General features: G+C 37.6%; 2 protein-coding genes across 9 annotated transcripts in view; one reads left to right on the plus strand and one right to left on the minus strand.

Moving 5' to 3' along the window:
- Positions 1–7,495, minus strand: part of PPHLN1 (periphilin 1) — a 119,342-nt gene extending 111,847 nt beyond the window's left edge. The window contains exon 1 of one of the 7 annotated variants that reach the window (XM_032493290.1): positions 7,396–7,495. Coding sequence is in view for 4 of the 7 variants with exons in the window: in XM_032493288.1 (XP_032349179.1) it covers positions 6,480–6,594 (115 nt within the window). In the remaining 3 variants the exon portion in view is untranslated. Of the gene's footprint in view, positions 1–6,479; positions 6,623–6,924; positions 7,295–7,395 lie in introns of those variants that run through there. The other 6 variants (XM_032493289.1, XM_032493286.1, XM_032493288.1 and 3 more) reach the window with 6 other exon arrangements.
- A 17-nt stretch (positions 7,496–7,512) lies between these two features.
- Positions 7,513–17,309, plus strand: ZCRB1 (zinc finger CCHC-type and RNA binding motif containing 1). Of its 2 annotated transcripts, none has more exons than XM_006189445.2 (8): positions 7,513–7,704; positions 8,744–8,829; positions 10,818–10,846; positions 12,625–12,736; positions 13,066–13,173; positions 15,619–15,731; positions 15,837–15,912; positions 16,727–17,309. In XM_006189445.2, the coding sequence occupies exons 2-8, from the start codon at positions 8,746–8,748 to the stop codon at positions 16,856–16,858; spliced, it is 654 nt and encodes a 217-aa protein (XP_006189507.1). In that variant the 5' UTR covers positions 7,513–7,704; positions 8,744–8,745; the 3' UTR covers positions 16,859–17,309. The 2 variants fall into 2 exon arrangements, with proteins under 2 accessions (XP_006189507.1, XP_032349182.1); XM_032493291.1 differs by having other exon boundaries at positions 7,514–7,652.
- Positions 17,310–17,321: the final 12 nt, after the last annotated feature.

Genomic DNA, 17,321 nt, shown 5'->3' on the forward strand with positions numbered 1-17,321 from the left:
GAAATTACTTCCCTTTAAAAATAATAAAATTGCTGAAGTATCTATTTTACAACAATTAAACACAAACACTAGGCTATAAAATAATCTTTAATCAATTATTTCATTTTTTAAGTTATCTCTTACTGGTGAGTATACTAAAATACTAATATCTTAACAGAATCTGCAGGTATTTAGTTTTTAAATGTACTCTTACCATACTTATACTGCTTTTACAAAACAGCAATATCAGAATATAATGCTTTATTATTATCTAAATTACTATGTATTTTCAGAATAAGAATATAAAAATAGCAGAACACAATATAATGGTGAAATTAAACAAAGCTTGGTGTAGCAAATAATTAGCACCCACTATAGAAAACACCCCCCCCCCCAAATTAAACAGCACTGGTGAGGTCCATGCCAAATTATTAAACTTCTTTTACACTTAAGAAATCTATATAATTGGGGAAGGCAGGAATATAAACAGAAGATTCCATATGCAATATTGTACTGTTAGCAAAACAAAATAGAAGACACAGTTTGATGATTACGTACAAAAGACAGAAATCAGGCTGTAAAGAAGATGGGCTTTAAGCTGGATCTTCCATAAAAATCAGAAAAGAGAAAAGGTAGTAGAGGAGATGACAAGTGTGCAGTAGGGTAACAAGGGAAGAATATGCTAATAATCTTGAATTCAAATGATTTTTTTTTTTTTTGGTAATTTTCAAAGGATTTTAAAGTAACTGGTGAGTAGAGCAACCTTCTGATTAGCCACACGTTTATGACATTACCCAGATGTAGGATGTTGACCCATCCTGCAACTAGAAGCCTATCAGCTAAATTTAAATAAAGGTGCTCTGACTCCCAGTGAAGTGATCATGTTACTTATCCTGTCATCACTTCACTAATCTCCCATTAGCGGAGTATCAGAAATACTCCAGGAAAGTTCTCTGATCCAATAGCATATGAAAATTGAAGAATACAACTGAAAACTACAAGGCCTCTCTACATGACAATTAGACAAAGAAAAGAATTAGAATTCAGTGTGGAGAATGCAAGCTTCATTTAGAGGCTTACTAATAACTGGTTCTAGATTATAAAGATCTCATTATCCTATGTCATAGTCAACAGAGTATGTTTAATACACTATTGTGGTATATTCATGTCTAGATGCTATTTTTTTCCATAGCACTAATCATCTAAGATACTGCATAACATTGATGCATATTATTGGTCCGTTGCTACTAGGACAACAAACTGTAGGAAAGCAGGTCTCCACTCATTGATTAATATTAAGCACCTAGAACAATGTGCACGATGTATGTGCTTATGGAGTAAATCTATTAATGCTGGTAATATGCTCCTTCTAGATAAATGATTCCATCTTGACTCCTTTCAAGAGGATCTCTCATAGCACCTCCAACTCAATATGCCAAAACAGTTCTATAGACCTCTCAGAAACCTGCCTGATCTCCTGTCTTCCCCATTTTGGTCAATGACACCATCAGGTACCCAAAGGCCCACATCAGAAACCTGAGTCACACAAGACCTAAACTTTACATATCTAAATAAGTTATTTCTATCACCTCAATACATAAAGCACATGTATCTACACTTCCCTATCCCTGCTACCAATGTCTTTGTTCATGGGTTTTTTGTACATCTACTTTTTTATTGAAGTACAGTCAGTTTACAATGTTGCATCAATTTCTGGTGTACAGCACAATGCTTCAGTCATACATGAACATACATATATTCATATTTATATTCTTTTTCGCCATAAGTTACTATGAGATATTGAATATAGTATAAACAAATAGTTGTTTATCTATTTTATATATATTAATTAGTATCTGTAAATCTCAAACCCCCAATTTATCCCTTCCCACCCTCTTCCTACCTTGGTAATCATAAGTTTGTCTTCTATGTCTGTGAGTCTGTTTTTGTTTTTGTTTTTTTTTAAGATGCCACATATAAGTGATATCATATGGTACTTTTCTTTCTCTTTCTGGCTTACTTCACTTAGAATGCCAATCTCCAGGTCCATCCATGTTGCTGCAAATGGCATTATTTTATTCTGTTTTATGGGTGAGTAGTGTTCCACTGTATAAATACACCACAGCTTCTTTATCCAGTCATCTGTCGGTGGACATTTAGTTGCCTCCATGTCTTGGCTATTGTAAATACTGCTGCTAGGAACACTGAGGTGCATGTACCTTTTTGAATTAAGGTTCCCTCTGGATATATGCCCAGCAGTGGGATTACTGGATCATATATGGTAAGTCAATTGTTCATAAGCTCTTAGTCGAGCCTTTGGACTCCCCAACAGTAGAACACTGGTCTCCCTGCTTCTGATGTCATCCCTTCCACCCTGCAAACTGTAGCTACAGTATTCATTCTGATAAGACACCTGATTTAAAAATCTCTCAGTGGTTCCCCATATCCTAAAGAATGACGTCTCAAGCCTAAACTTGAAAAAAAGCTCATTTGTGACCTTGCTTCTACCTTGCCAGCTTCACCTCCTTCAATCCCCCGACCCTCTCCAGAACCTCTAGACAGATCAAACTACTTGTTCTGCAGGTGTGCCACTATTTCTCCCCACCATATCTTGGCAAGCTTTTCTCCTGCCTAGAATATCTTTCTTCTACTTATCTGCCTTCACCCCGTACTCTTCCTTCAGGATTCAGCTCAAATGTAAGCTTTTTCTATATTCTCCACAAAGAATAAAGTGTTCCTTCTTTGAACCTCTTAAAGCACCCTGCTATAATAGTACTATATAATATCACATTGAATTTACTTTCCTTCTTCTCCTCCCTCCCAAAATGAACAGGCAATGACTGTGTACCTCTTTTATTTCTGTTGCTTAGCAGAGTAAAGGTACTTATTAAATATTGGCCAAATAAACATATTATTCATATAACCACTATATGAGCCATTCTGGGGAACGTAAGTATTAGTTTAGTTATTCAGGAAGCTTTCAATGAGCCACTATTAGATTATGGCTCCTGTCACACATCTCACGATACTAATGCCACTTCATTTTTGAGCAAAAGGTACCAATGAGAATCCTTTAGGTCTAGCACGTCAAGGGGTGATTCTCAATCCTGTCTACGCATTAAACTCATCTAAAGAGCTTTTAAAAATTACTGGTTGAGTCAAGATGGCAGAGTAGAAACTCACAGCTCACCATCTCCAACAAGTACACCAAGAATCACATCTACAAACCCACTGAATCGCACAAAACACCTACTGAACTCTGGCAGAATGTCTCTCACTTCAAAATACAGGAGGATTCTCACAAAATTCAGTAAACAACAAGATTATATTGTATAGCACAGGGAACTATATTCAATACCTTGTAGTAACTTATGGTGAAAAAGAGTACGAAAATAAATAATTGCATGTTCCTATATGGCTGAAACATTATGCTGTACGCCAGAAATTGATACAACATTGTAAACTGACTATACTTCAATTTAAAAAAAAATACTAATGTCTAGGCCCTGTCCTCTGAAACCCCTACAAAAATTGCCTGGGACACTTTTCTAAGTCTTAAACTTTCTCATCTTAGGATAAGATCCATTTATGTTAAAGCAAGGTAAATGTATACAAGAAGTTTTTAAGGATTGACTTGAACCTAAAAATTACACAATACATAATTCCTCCTTGAAAATGTTTAAAATTCCAGACATCTAAAACAAATTGAATTTTAGAATATAATTAAAGTCTGTGAAAAAAGAATTAACATTGATACCAATTGAAATGGTCAAAATAAAGCAAAGAATCCACAGGAATTAATCACTGTTCAGTGCTCAAGGAAAGATTAATACAGGAAATGGTAGTTACGAAAGCCAAGGACATTTAACCAGAATCTTGAGAGATGGCTTAAATGTGAATGAACAATAGTAAATGGGAGAATCTAAGAAAACTGAAAGGAATTGGGCAAGACAAAACGTGCAGAGAAAGAGCAGAAGATTTGCATTGCAAAGGAATGGGAAATAAGCCTGCATAGGTATTCATTTCATTCAAGCTTTCATTTCCTCCCCTGAAGTAGTTACTAATCATCCCATTCCAGATAAAACATCGAGACTCTGAAAAGCTCACATCCCAGAGCCCTGTGAAGCCTAGAATGAGCCTCAGGCCTGCATGACTTTAAAGCTTAAGCCCTTTGCATCATATCACACTGCTTCACAGAGCAAAAAGGCAAGGACAGAGAGAACAAATTCAAGGGCATTAAGTGACACAACAATGCAAAACACTAGAGGAGAAGCTCCTTGTAGGCTTTTAAACCTAGAAATAAGGTGAGAGAAAAAAGTCATTCCAGAAGATTAACCTGGAAGTATACAAAGTAGATTAAAGGTGAAAAAAGCTAGAGGAAAGGAGATCACTGATTGCTTCATAATAAACAATAAAACAGTACTGTTAAGGTACTGCATTCTCTACTAGTTTCACAACTTACTTTTCACCGCTTTAAAGAAACCTCTTTTATAAGCCCCTCTGTACTGTATTAAATAGTAATAGATTCTTGATTGTTCATCATAAGTGATCAAGTAATGGAAAGTTCACAAATAGGCAAAAATACCGGATGTTTGCCTGTGTATAAAATTTTCAAATCTAAGTCTCATTTTACATCTGCATGGAGGTTAGAGTCTTGTTTGGTCAGCCTCCTTCCAGTCTTTTGCCCTCCATTTCACTCTTAGAAAAGGATATTCAATTAGCTTTGCTAAAATCTCATTCATATCTGGTTTCCCCGATCAAGAATCCAAATAGTTTCTTATTAATTAACTGTAACAAATCCAAATATCTCTGATCTTCATATGCCCTGTTCTACCATCTCTTCTAACCTCCTGTTCTCTCCAAAGGGATCATTCCTGCTGTGAAGGAAAAGCCGGGCTGGTCTAACAAGATAACTCACAAGTGTAGGAATGTGAAGGAGAAGCTGGGCTGGACTCACAAATCTAAGTATCAGAATACTGATCTGAGTTCTGCTGGACTAACTTGTAAATCTAAGTTAATTAGTGTTGGTTTGCTGTTCATGTTTTTTTTGCTAGCCAGCTGGATTTTCAAAGATACATATCTGGCTTTGGAATGTTGGTTTGCTGCCTCCCCGCCTCCACTTTTGTGATAATGATGCTGCTAAAGCTGTTCCATGCCTATTGGCCGAATACCCCAAGCTTGTACTTTACCCTATAAAACCTCAAGCGCATGTCTTGGGGGTGCTCAGAGCTTCAGAGCAGAAGCCCCTCTGAGCCCGCCAGCGTAATACATCTGAGTACTTCAACCCTCCAAGTGGTGCTTGTTTCTTGGCTGGCCTGTCGTTTCCGTAACACTGCCAGCTTCCTGTGTCAAAGTAACAAACACTATCTTGGAGCTGTCTGACTTATTTCCCAAACCAAGACCTCTTTCCATTCTTTCACTCAACTTCCAACTATCCATCGAGGCCCAGTTCAAAATCTATCATTCTCCACAAAGCCCAATTCTGAACCCAACAACACCTATAACAGATCCCAAACTAGTGACTCAGAAACCACATGCGACTCATGTTTGGCCCAGGTGTCTTCTTTTTAGTAAAACTTTATTCCATTGACCACACTTAAAAACTGGGAGGTAGCACTTTAAGAAACTGTATTTCTAACTTTCCCTGAAAAAAACTGGATGCTCTGGCAACACTGGGATCATACTGTCACGCAGCCACAATCAACTGTAGCTGAGTAGCAGCTGACACCCTTTGCAAGATTTTTACAGTTTAAAGTCAGGAGATGACACATCTACTGCCTAATTTCTGAGACTGTACCTGCAGCAACTGCAATGACTCAAGAAATACTTGACTGCCTGTTAGGTCCTGGAGTTACAAAAGTAAACGAGACAAATACAGTCACTCTCTCCCCCATCAACAGCCTAGCTTGGTAGCAAAGACAGAGAGAAGCAGTCAGGACACATCTGATAAATGCTACTATGAGGGCAGTAGAGGGCACTTAGCACATGGCAAGGATTCCTAATTCTGTCCATGGGAAGTCAGGGAACACCCTTCAGAGAAAGGGACTCAACTGAGAGCTCTTCAGCGGGTGTAGGAATTATCCATTAAAAAAGTAGGGTAGGAGTCCAGGAAACCAAAGGCCGCAGAAAGAAAAAAGAACTTTTGCAAAGACTCTGAGGGAAGAGAAAAGTATTGAGAAACTGAAATCAGTCCAATACAGCTAGAGCCGTCACTCAACCTTAAACGCAGATGCCGGAGAAAAGACTCAACTGAAAGGGCTGAAGGGAAAAAAAACAAGTGTCAGCTGGGGTGAGGAGATGAAAGAAAATTTCCATAAAGAGGCTGAATATGTAAGAGTTTATTAAGCGGAGAAGAAAGGTTTCAGAGGACACGGTGGTTGTGTTGAAGGGTGAAATGGTGAAGAAAAGGAGGGAGAAGCAGTGAAAGCCTAAATCGAGGGAGAGGGAAGCACACAGCACCACAGGGGTAAGGGTGTAGCGCAGAGACCAAAGGGGCTTACATCGGGCGGTAACCAAGGATAACAGGGATGTGAATGTGAAGCACGGTAGTTTTGGCTGGCCACCCGTCTGCCAACAGAATGAGTCCCAACGGTCCTCTGGTGGACGCGGAGGCATTCCAACCTCTCAAAACTCCATTGCGCCCTGGCGGGGCTGCACTTCCGTCTCTCTAGAAGACAACGGCTTCAGGCCGGATTGATTGTGCAGGGTCCGGGAGAGGCTCTGAGTTCCAGGCTGCTGGCACGCAGGCTCCCAGACAGTGGTGAGAGGCCTGGTCTGTGTGTGCCGGTGGGTGGAAGTTAAGTATAAACTACCTGGCATTATTTTCTGATTCTTCTGAAGGAATGATGGCCCTGCACACAGTCAACTTAAAGAAAAATCAGCGTGTGCCCATTATAGCTTTATAGGCAGAAAAAAGGTGCCAAGAAGTTTAATAGTTGTCCATACCAGTATTCAAGATGAGTCATTCTGTGAATCCGAGTGTCCCCAAGTTGACCTTGTCTCCCCGAAGAGACTGAACTATCCTCCGGAAAAAAGGCCTGTTTTACACTTTTTTTGGTAGCTTCCGAAGTGCCTAATCCCGAACTGAGCACGTCGAATACATTCAGTAAAATGACCGACTTCCTAACAGATCTCGGGTCACTGAAGTCACCTAGTTCAGTCCTCTTTTTGCACATTACGGCGCTAAAGAGAAGTGAACCTATACCACAGCCTCAACACTTTCCTTTATTCCAAACTCCACTGCGTCTCTCCACCCTCAACCGCAGAGGCAGAACCGGTGCAAGATTCAAATGCAGCGGGAGACGCCAAGTCCCGCCGCGGAAACGCCCGTCCGCCCCGCTCCCCGCTTCCCAGTGTAGCGGCCCGCGCGCCCGCCCCCGTCCCCGTCTCCGTCTCGGAAAGGTAATATGCGCTCACCGACTCTGGGCCGCCGGGAGACCCCCGTAAGTGTAGTCGTCCGCTCGTCGCCGCGCTCCCAGCAGGCACTTCCGGCGCGCGTAAAGACGTCAGCAGCAGCGCCCGCCCCTAGCCCCGCCTCCGGGGCTCGGGTCGGAGGAGAGCTGGGAAGAAGAGGCAGTGCTGCTACCTTCTCGTCCACGGCGCCTGACCCCTCCCGGGACCCGTGATGCCGAGGCAGCTGCGAGGGGCGTCGAACAGTCGGGCTTGAGCCCCAGGTGAGCTGAGGGCTCGCGCTCTTCTGGTCTCCCTGGCCCGCCCCACCTGAAGGTAAACGCCTCTTCAGTTGCGGCCTTTCTCTCTGCGGGCCCCTTCCCAGACCCAGCTGCCGGAACCATTTGTCTCTCTCCCACTACCCTTTTTAAATTACAGGACATTAATACCTTTGCCTGCCCTCGCCGTTCACTCCAGAACGGCTAATGTGTGAAGTTTCACGTGGAAGCTTTTAAAAAGCGACCTGTGATGCTGAGTTCCTGAAGTTGTCTAAATCCCCCCAAACATCCCCAAGCATCAAGCAGTTTTCCCGTTATATCGCGAATTGGCACGACTTACAACCAGTATTTTGCCATTCGTGATCTTAAAGACACACCACACATTCTTTAAATCGAAAATTTGAACTTGGTTGAGTCTGATACAATTTTCACAGATAATTTGCTGACTTTGTTAAATACGGTATGAAAATGAATTACAGATTATATTTGTACGCTTGAAAATACTTACATAGGTCAGTACTCTTCCGGGCCTGAAAATTTCATATAATAAAAGGTATCATTTCATAATTTAGCAGTAATGTGAAAAATTCGTGATTTGAAAGAACTTTATTTACATCATCAAAATGTGAAGCTAAAATTTCTTCCTGACACCACTCCAGAGAAAAATATTAAGGCTACCGAAAAGGTCCCCAACCAAATTAGTGAAAATCAATGGCTAAGGTTCTTTCTGAGTGCCCAGGCTTTTTCACAGGTGGGTAGGCATATTGGAAAGCACTTTCTTGCAGTTAAGCTGAAAGGGAGGCTGAGAGTAGCCTCAAAGTTTTTCCTTCATCTGTTTTGAAACTCACCTCTTGACACCATACTCCAGCACTGAAAGGGTTAGTGTAAAGAATCTACTTGAAAAGAAGACCAGAAAACTTTTAAGTGGCATCTGGAGAAAGGGAATTCCTTAATTCAGGCAACTGGAGTCATTGTTCTTAAGTATAAAGAAGTTAGGAAGGTTTATAAATCTGACGTTGCCTACACTATTGGTTTTACTTGGAATGAAGAATATCTGGTTTAAATTGCTTCTGAGTTTGTTTGTTTGTTTTTCTCAGAAATGAGTGGTGGATTGGCCCCAAGTAAAAGCACAGTGTATGTATCCAACTTGCCCTTTTCCCTGACCAACAATGACTTATACCGGGTAAGTTTTTGTATTAGTACGGTTATCTGCGGGCTTCTTTATTTGAGATACAGATGTAGCTTAAGCAAACAGATCTCTTAGGCAAAATTTTAAATATGTACATTACAGTGGATTTAAATCATTAATACCAAAGACTTCTATTGTAAACATAAGTAAGTGGAAAAAATTAGACAACTTCTAATTTCCAAAGAGAATTTGCAGTGCTTTATAGAGAATAAGGAGTTTTTAATAAATACAGAAGACACAACTAGCATAATGAAGTTGATCTTTCTGCTTGCTTACTTTGCTTTTGAAACTGGTAGTGGGGTGGAGGTTTTGGAGGAAAGGGCCGATGGAAGCAAAACAGGTCCCTTTCTTATTCCTCAGATTCTTAAAGCATATCTTACTTTATGTATGTGGCGAAAACTTAACAGTTCAATAAGTTTGTTTTCAATTCACGATAGGGGTGATGGGAGGAGAAAAAAAAAAATCCCTTCCAACATCTTCCACCTCTTTACAGAGAACAAGATTTCCAGCTGCTCCTGTCCTGCAGATGGGTGGTTGGAAGGAATGACATGAATCCTTTCTTTGAAGTGTGCCCTCTTCTCTCTGCTACTTTGGGTAGATGTTAAGTAGAGAGATTCTACATAGGTGATACATCACACTTGATTAATTAAGATAGCTTGAGCCTCAAAGAACAGAGAAGAAAATGAACTTTAGCTTCCGTCTTTATACCAAAATAGAGACATTTCTGTATTTACTGAACACTTACTGTATGCTGAGCACTCTTACAGGTACCAGGAACACATCAGTGAACAAAAAGATGAAAATCCCTTTTGGCACTCACAGTGTAGCAAGCTAGAGAAGCAATTTGAGATATTAAAAAGTCAAATGATATTATTTGTTAGATAGTAGGTTAATGCTAAGATGATAGGTGCTAAGGAGACAAAAATAAAGTAGGAAAGGAGGGTTATTAAATGTTAGGTTGGGAATAGGGGTGAAATTTTACTTTGAGAGGTGACTTTTGATTAAAGAGCTGAAGGAGGTAAAAGGCAGCTGTGCAGATGTGTTGGGGGACAAGCGTTTCAGTCAGCCAGTAAATCAGGTGGAGAGAAGAGGAGGGGCAGTCAGAGGTAAGCCTATTGAGGGGTGTCTTACAGGGCTTGCATAGATAATGGTAAGGACTCTGAGTAAAATGAGAAACCATTAGAAAATGTTCTATAGAAAACTATCTTTATTGGTCTTCAGAATTCAGTATTACTGACACTGCGATTCAGTTATACTATGTTCCAGCATTACACAACTTCATCATAGAACTCAAAAATTTATTATTATTGATTGCATATATTAATGTATCCTGAAAGACTTTTCTACAAAGCATTATGTAATAAATAGGAACTTTTAGTATATAGGTGCTGGCTGAGACGGTAGAAGTAGATGAGAGTGCTTGGAGAGAAGATGTAGATGAAAAAGAGAAGAAAGGGCCACCTGCATATCAGGGTGGGCAGAAGAAAGAGACTGAGGGGAATGAATTTTTCATTATAGAAGCTTTTTGTTTTATAAACAGTCTAAGTAAGGATCTGTCTTCTGACGCAGTGATTGCTTGATGGGGTGTGGGGTGGGCGAGGAACAGTAATATTCCACAACATTGATATTGGAAGCACGAAGTTTCCCCGGAGCTGTGGTGGGTTGATAGTTGCCATGGATACAGGACAGGGACACAGCAGCAGTCTACCACCCATGAAGAGTGGTTTTCCCCTCAGCTTGCACTCTTTTGTCAGAAACTTAGGAACTGAGGCAGGTATTTGTGATACCAATAACAAAATAAAAGAATATTATTCTAGTCACTAAAAAAAGTGTATTTTCTAGGGCCTGCCTTCTAGACTAGAGGCTAAAAATTTTCATGAACTACAACAAAGAATGTGGTCATCATATATAAAACGTGAAAATTTAATTTTTTTTATGATTTTAAGTTAAATTGTAAATTATTATGTGGTCTTTTGTTTCAGATATTTTCCAAGTATGGCAAAGTTGTAAAGTAAGTATTTATATCAAATTTTAAAACTTCGTTTAAAAGTTTATCTGAATTTACTTCTCCATTATTTTGTAAATGGAAGTAGATTTACTTTTTTTTAATAAAACATTTGAAATAACAAGAAAATAAAAATACTACTGTTAACATTTCATGGGTATTTCAGTTATTTTTTAAATATATAAACATGGATAGATAATTTTTTTAAAAGACTCAATTCTGTACATGCAATTTTGTTGTCTTTTTAATGTGACATTATATCATAAATGTCTTTCCATGTACTGTAAGGATACATCCTTGTATTTAATGATTTCATGGTATTCTTTTATATATCTTTTATATATATATATGTAATTTATTTAAACAATGTAATTTTGTACCATATTACTAAGAACTAAAACTGATTTGATTATCCAACGTAAGATATAAATTAAAGGCTCTGATTAAATTTTACTTTGGTTACTAGAAGGTGTATTATCAAGTATACTACAAATTATCATTTGTCAAACAAATGGAATGTAAAAACAGATACAGTTGACTCTTGAACAATACAGGGTTAATCCGAGCATAAAGTAAACGCAAAATACTGTTATTCTAACTATCTTATAACGGATATATGCCCTGGCATAAATTTAAAATCTACTTAAAATCCCAAGAATTTATAGCATATTTATCTTGACTAGTTGCTTTTTCTTATAGCTCTTGTTAAACAGTTGAAGTTCATCTGCATCCTAAGGTTAACTTCATTTAAACTTACTTCTATATTAAAAAATCATCAAAATGCCCTGTCTTTACCATGTTTGTTGCAAATAGTGATTCTCCAACTCTACACTCCCTGTGCATTAACTGGTCATCCCTTAGCATTCTGCTGTAAGCAATAGCCCTCCTTTCTCCTCCACTTATTTATTTATCATCAGTATGGACTTACGAATTCCTTTTTTCCTGTGGTTTATAATTCATTACTGTATTTAATTATTTTGGTACCGAGATTGTCCTCGATTTGGCCAGTGGGCACTCCCTTCAGCTGGCTTCTCTGTTTATGTGCCATGCCCCATCACTTCTCTTTTTTTTTTTTAAGTACTTCCTTTCTGACATAACAAGATGTTCCCAGTTCATCCTGTACTTACCCTATCCCCGGCTTGGAATCAGCTATTTCTCCAAAGAGCCCTGTTGAATATTGTTTTTTCAGACTGTATTTACTGACTTACGATGAGCAAGGTATATGTAAGGGATTAGGAGAAAAAGCGGGCTCTGTGATCTTATCACTGTCCCTGTCACTTAGGTACCTTGTGGTATGGCTAAGAAGCTCAGAACTGGAGATTCTTTAAAAGAATGTTAAGAATATAGTTAGATTTTAAAACCTATGGAAAAAATAATTTGAGTAAATCACTTTTTGTGTAGGAGAGAATACTCAGTTTCGTTTTTTTCGTGCAGAATGGAGGGAGTTAGTAGAAAAGAGGAATTAGGCTTGCCCTTCAGGAGCCCGTTGTCTCTGTACTCTCTTACTTCATCCTTCAACCTGCGATGAATGTTTGATTTATCAGATACTCCTAGTCATAGCTGTGTTCACTTGTAGTAAACCAGTATCACACTTTCATTTCCATTCTTCTTGATATGCCATGACTTTGAGGAGATAGCTGTTTGTGAAATGTCAAATGTATTGTCTCTTACTTACTCTGTAAATTTCTTAACCTTTTTGAACACTTGAGTTTTCCAAGAATTTATTCATGTTTTATTTTTTGCTGCCTCATTATTTTTAATTGGCTGTTTGTTTATGCTTTAAGGGTTACAATAATGAAAGACAAAGATACCAGGAAGAGTAAAGGGGTTGCATTTATTTTATTTTTGGATAAAGACTCTGCACAAAACTGTACCAAGGCAATAAACAACAAACAGGTAAGCCATTCATTCCTGACAAGGTTTTTAACCAAAAGCCTTGGTGCTCATCCAGGCTAAAAATGTGGGGATGCAGTGGATGGTCAAGCCTGATGGATATTAGTGGGTCCTGAGGGTATTTTTAACTTCTAGAAAAGAAAATAGGTCAAAACTGTACTGGTAGAAGAGAAGGAATAACAAGACAGAATTTGTCACACCTAAGTAGGCAGTTGCTAAAATAATCTAAAAAATAAAATGGAATTGAAGGTTTTAAGAAATGGGATCCAATAACCGCAATTTAGGTGTCAATGAAATACATCCTTCTGCATTTACGTTTTTCTCTGGCCTAGTTATTTGGTAGAGTGATAAAAGCAAGCATTGCTATCGACAATGGAAGAGCAGCTGAGTTCATCCGAAGGCGGAACTACTTTGATAAGTCGAAGTGTTACGAATGTGGCGTGAGTATGCCTAAAACAGTGTAATTTCCCATTGTTTACCTGAAGGCATTTCCCACATCAGTGTTTTATTTGGGCCCTCCAAAACTTCTGGTTGGCTAAAATTGGGTTATGAAGGTTGTTTTACTTTGAGACTCTAAGCTCACATAAGTAAACTCAACTGAAATGGAGTATGTAAAGATAACTTGAGTTGGGTAAACAGAGTGGTATTTTCTCCAGTTTCTAAATCTTTGAAAATTGTTAGATTAGGTAGTGTTAAGACTAGTTACTTATATTATTGTCTGAAACATTTTAGTGACCCATAAATTTTTGTGTTTCTATAATATTTTGCCAATGATTAAGCATCACAGTTCACTTAAAACATTATCACATGACCTATCTTCTTTGGATATTGTTTTGAAAGGTTTTTTTTTCCCCATTAGTACTGCTAATAGTTAAGTAACTGAACTATACCCAGATTTTCTTATTTGGTTCTCATCATCTGTTGTTACCCATTTAAACTTTAGGTAATTAAGGGTAATGTACAGCCACAAAATAATTTTGCATGAGACCCATAATGGTATCAAAAGAATTTCAGTCTGGGTCTCGTTGTCTATTTCAAATATATATATATACATATACATATATATACACACATACATACATATACACTCTCTCTCTCAAAGCAGGATCCAGAGGTTAATGGGGAGCTTTTTACTGAAGAGAGGATTATTGAGAGATACTGCCCTGGCTACAAAATCATGTGGAAGATAGAAGGAAATGGATTGGGGTCCTCTTCCCCTCAAAATTATATAGATACACAGATAGATGGGCGGGTGGGTGGATAGGTGGATGGATGGGTGGATGGCAAGAGAGAGCAAGCAAGGCCCTGGGTACATTCTGTCAACTTTTGTGATTGTGACATCTAAGTTAATGTTTCAGAAACTGTGTTCCAGAGTCCTGAGTTTTGTTTGAAAAGAAAAATAAGGAAGGGAGGCAGGAGGAGCTGTTATGATCAGATAGATACGTATGTTACCTACATATTGACACTAAATATTACGTTATCTGAGAACTCCTGGAATAATCTGTTCATCTGTCTTTTTTTGTTAATGGAGCCATAGATTTGTTATATTATACTTTGCACATTATATTTCTTAAATTTTCCCCTCAGAAAAATCTGCTTACATTTATTTTAGCCTGGTTTTTCCCAAATCTACTTCACTACTAAACCTCCCATTTTTTGTGTGTGGGATGTGTTGACAGCTTTTTGTATACCATTATTCCAAAAACAGTCTGGAAAATGCTTCTCTAAGTACATTCTCTCAGCATTTCATTAACAATGACAGGTCTTGGGTTCAGCCATGGTCCCCAGGTAAACAAAGTACATGCATTTCATTAACAATGACACGTCTTGGGTTCAGCCATGTCCCCAGGTAAACAAAGTACACAGTTGATTTGATGCTTTGTGAAGTATACTTGAAACGCATGATTATTTTTCTCTTCTATTGTTCTAATCCTGGCTCAGTCTCTCCCCACACCCTCATTCTCACATATTACTTCTTAAAGTTATTTTAGTAAGCCGATATACAGATTCATTGTCTTGTTTTACAACTCAGTGTTATGGCTCAGTATAATATTATGGCTAATCCAGCACTGTCAAATATGAATGTATGCAAGCCACAAGTGTAATTTAAAATTTTCTAATAGCCACATTAAAAAAAGAAGCAGAGTAAAAAAAAAAAAATTAATGTTTTATTTAGTATAAAATTTTATCATTTGAATTATATAATTAATATTTTTTTAATTGCAATATTTTACATTCTTTTCTCATACTGTCTTCACAATCCAGTGTGTATTTTAGTGCATATCACTTTAGACTGGTTCTCAGTAACCACAAGAGAATTACAGCCAGTGGCTACCATCAGTGGACAGTGCAGATAGAGTCTAGATATGAAAGAGGCAAAAGGAAATGAATAGGAAAATTGAAGATTTTTAATTTTTTATTTTTTTAAGAAGGGCTTTTTAAAAATCATTTTTAAAATAAATTTTTTTTATTATTATTATTTATTTAATAGAGGTACTGGGGATTGAACCCAGGACCTCATGCATGTGCTTTACCACTGAGCTATTCACCCCCCAATTTTTCATTTGTTTCAGAACAGAATGTTAAACAACATCATGGAGGTTAGGAATAGTTTTTTCTCTATTTTATCATAATAACTTAAAATTTTTACACTTAACATAGATGGTCCATTTAAATTTTGAATTGTTTTATATCCTGAATCTTGAGATATCATAATCTCTTCTAAATATTGAAGTAATAGGTTTTAATTTCTTTGTGTATATTCCCAATGTGGCAGCATTCTTTTTTAAGTTCTAAAACATTTTAGTCTTAAGGTACCACCAAGTTTCTGTTAATAACACAACAACACAGTATTTCTTTCTTTCCATGTTAATGGCAAACAAAAGGAAAGTGGACACTTAAGTTATGCCTGTCCTAAAAATATGCTTGGAGAACGGGAGCCTCCAAAGAAGAAAGAGAAAAAGAAAAAAAAGAAAGTTCCTGAACCAGAAGCAGAAATGTATGTACATCCACTTCACTAAATACATTATTGTGTTGCCTCTGTCTTTTTACTGTTGACCGAGTGCATTCTGACTTTTTTTTTTTTTTTTTTTTAATAATTTAGTGAAGAAGTTGAAGAAAGTGAAGATGAAGGGGAAGATCCCGCTCTTGACAGTCTCAGTCAGGCCATAGCTTTCCAGGTACTAGATAGTTCTTCTAAAAGGCACCAGGGCCGCAGCTACCTTGCATCAGCAGTTCTACATTCCTGTCTTACTTTGTTAGTTGTCTTCTCATGGCAACCTCTGTCTTTCCACTCCACCCCCTAAACTTCAAGAGATAGGCTCTTTCTTTAAGACCTTTAGAGCAGTATGATGGAAGGGTTCCCATTGGTTCTTTCTAGATTTTAAGGGCCCCACAACACTTTTAATATCATAATCTGTTTTCATTGTAGAATTGACAGACTATTTGATTAAAGTGAATTTAGCCCAATGGAAAAGATTTTACTAAATCACAGATACTATTTTAAAAGAAGCTTCATTTCAAAACAAAACAGAAAACATATTTTTGACCATTGCAGGTCCTAATACAAGTATATGAAACATTTTTTGAAGAAGGGCGTATAACTTCCTAATTTCATATAACCAGTTATTTTGTTTTAATGTAGCTGAAAAATTGTAAGTGCGTACATCAATTTATTTTTCCTTTTAGTTATCTAATGTTGAATTTTATGTAACATTCCCACGTCCAGCAGGGATGGCAAGTAGGCTTTATTTCATGTGCCTGTTAATTAGTAGAAATTGCCTGGAATAATTCTGAGTAACATGCTAAGACTGGGGCAAAACTTGGGAGTCGGAGAGTGGCACCCTGGTGGAGCAGAATTGTCTGCGTGGGCTAGGAGGTGGAGAGTGCCAGCACTTGTGCTGTGCTTTTGCCATGTTTTGAACTAGTGCACCATGCATCATATTAAACAGATTCCTGACTGTGTTTTGTTTTGTTTTCTGAATCATGTTACAGCAAGCCAAAATTGAAGAAGAACAAAACAAGTGGAAACCCAGTTCCGGGGGTCCATCAACATCAGATGATTCAAGACGCCCAAGGATAAAGAAAAGCACATACTTCAGTGATGAGGAGGAACTTAGTGATTAAAATTGTATTTATTATGTAAATATCATTAAAATTTTTTTCAAATCTTGCAGTACCAAATTCAGTTGGGAGTAAAGATTACTTTTAGAACTTGAACATAAGAACACTTAGTACCAAATAGTTTTTTACTTTAAAATAGTTCATAGGAAATTGAAAAGTAATTTTAAGGTATCATGTTTCTATCTTGCATCAAGATTTGCTAATAACCATTAATCTTGAAAATAGTTCATTTGAGTATAAAAGAAAACAATACTATCATAATAATGCTATTGTCATCTCAAGAAAAAAGATAGATTTTTAAAAGATTTGTTTGAGAAGTTCATTATGAAAGTTTATTCCTGTCTGATTGGTTTACACGAGGACTTCAGAAATAAACTTCACCTTTAAAACAAAAACTTCATAAAGACTGTGAAAAAGTTAAATGATTTATTATTATTAAAGATTAATAAAACTTTCTCAAGAGAAC

This window comes from Camelus ferus, chromosome 12, assembly GCF_009834535.1.
Source record: "Camelus ferus isolate YT-003-E chromosome 12, BCGSAC_Cfer_1.0, whole genome shotgun sequence".
NCBI classification, from domain to species: Eukaryota; Metazoa; Chordata; class Mammalia; order Artiodactyla; family Camelidae; genus Camelus; species Camelus ferus.

What these genes read in the sequence shown, in the direction of transcription:
- ZCRB1 (XM_006189445.2), top strand. Translation starts at nt 8,746, where the DNA reads ATGAGTGGTGGATTGGCCCCAAGTAAAAGCACAGTGTATGTATCCAAC. An exon ending in AAGTATGGCAAAGTTGTAAA is followed by an intron (nt 10,847 to 12,624) that starts GTAAGTATTTAT and finishes TTATGCTTTAAG; the next exon opens with GGTTACAATAATGAAAGACA. An exon ending in GTCAGGCCATAGCTTTCCAG is followed by an intron (nt 15,913 to 16,726) that starts GTACTAGATAGT and finishes ATCATGTTACAG; the next exon opens with CAAGCCAAAATTGAAGAAGA.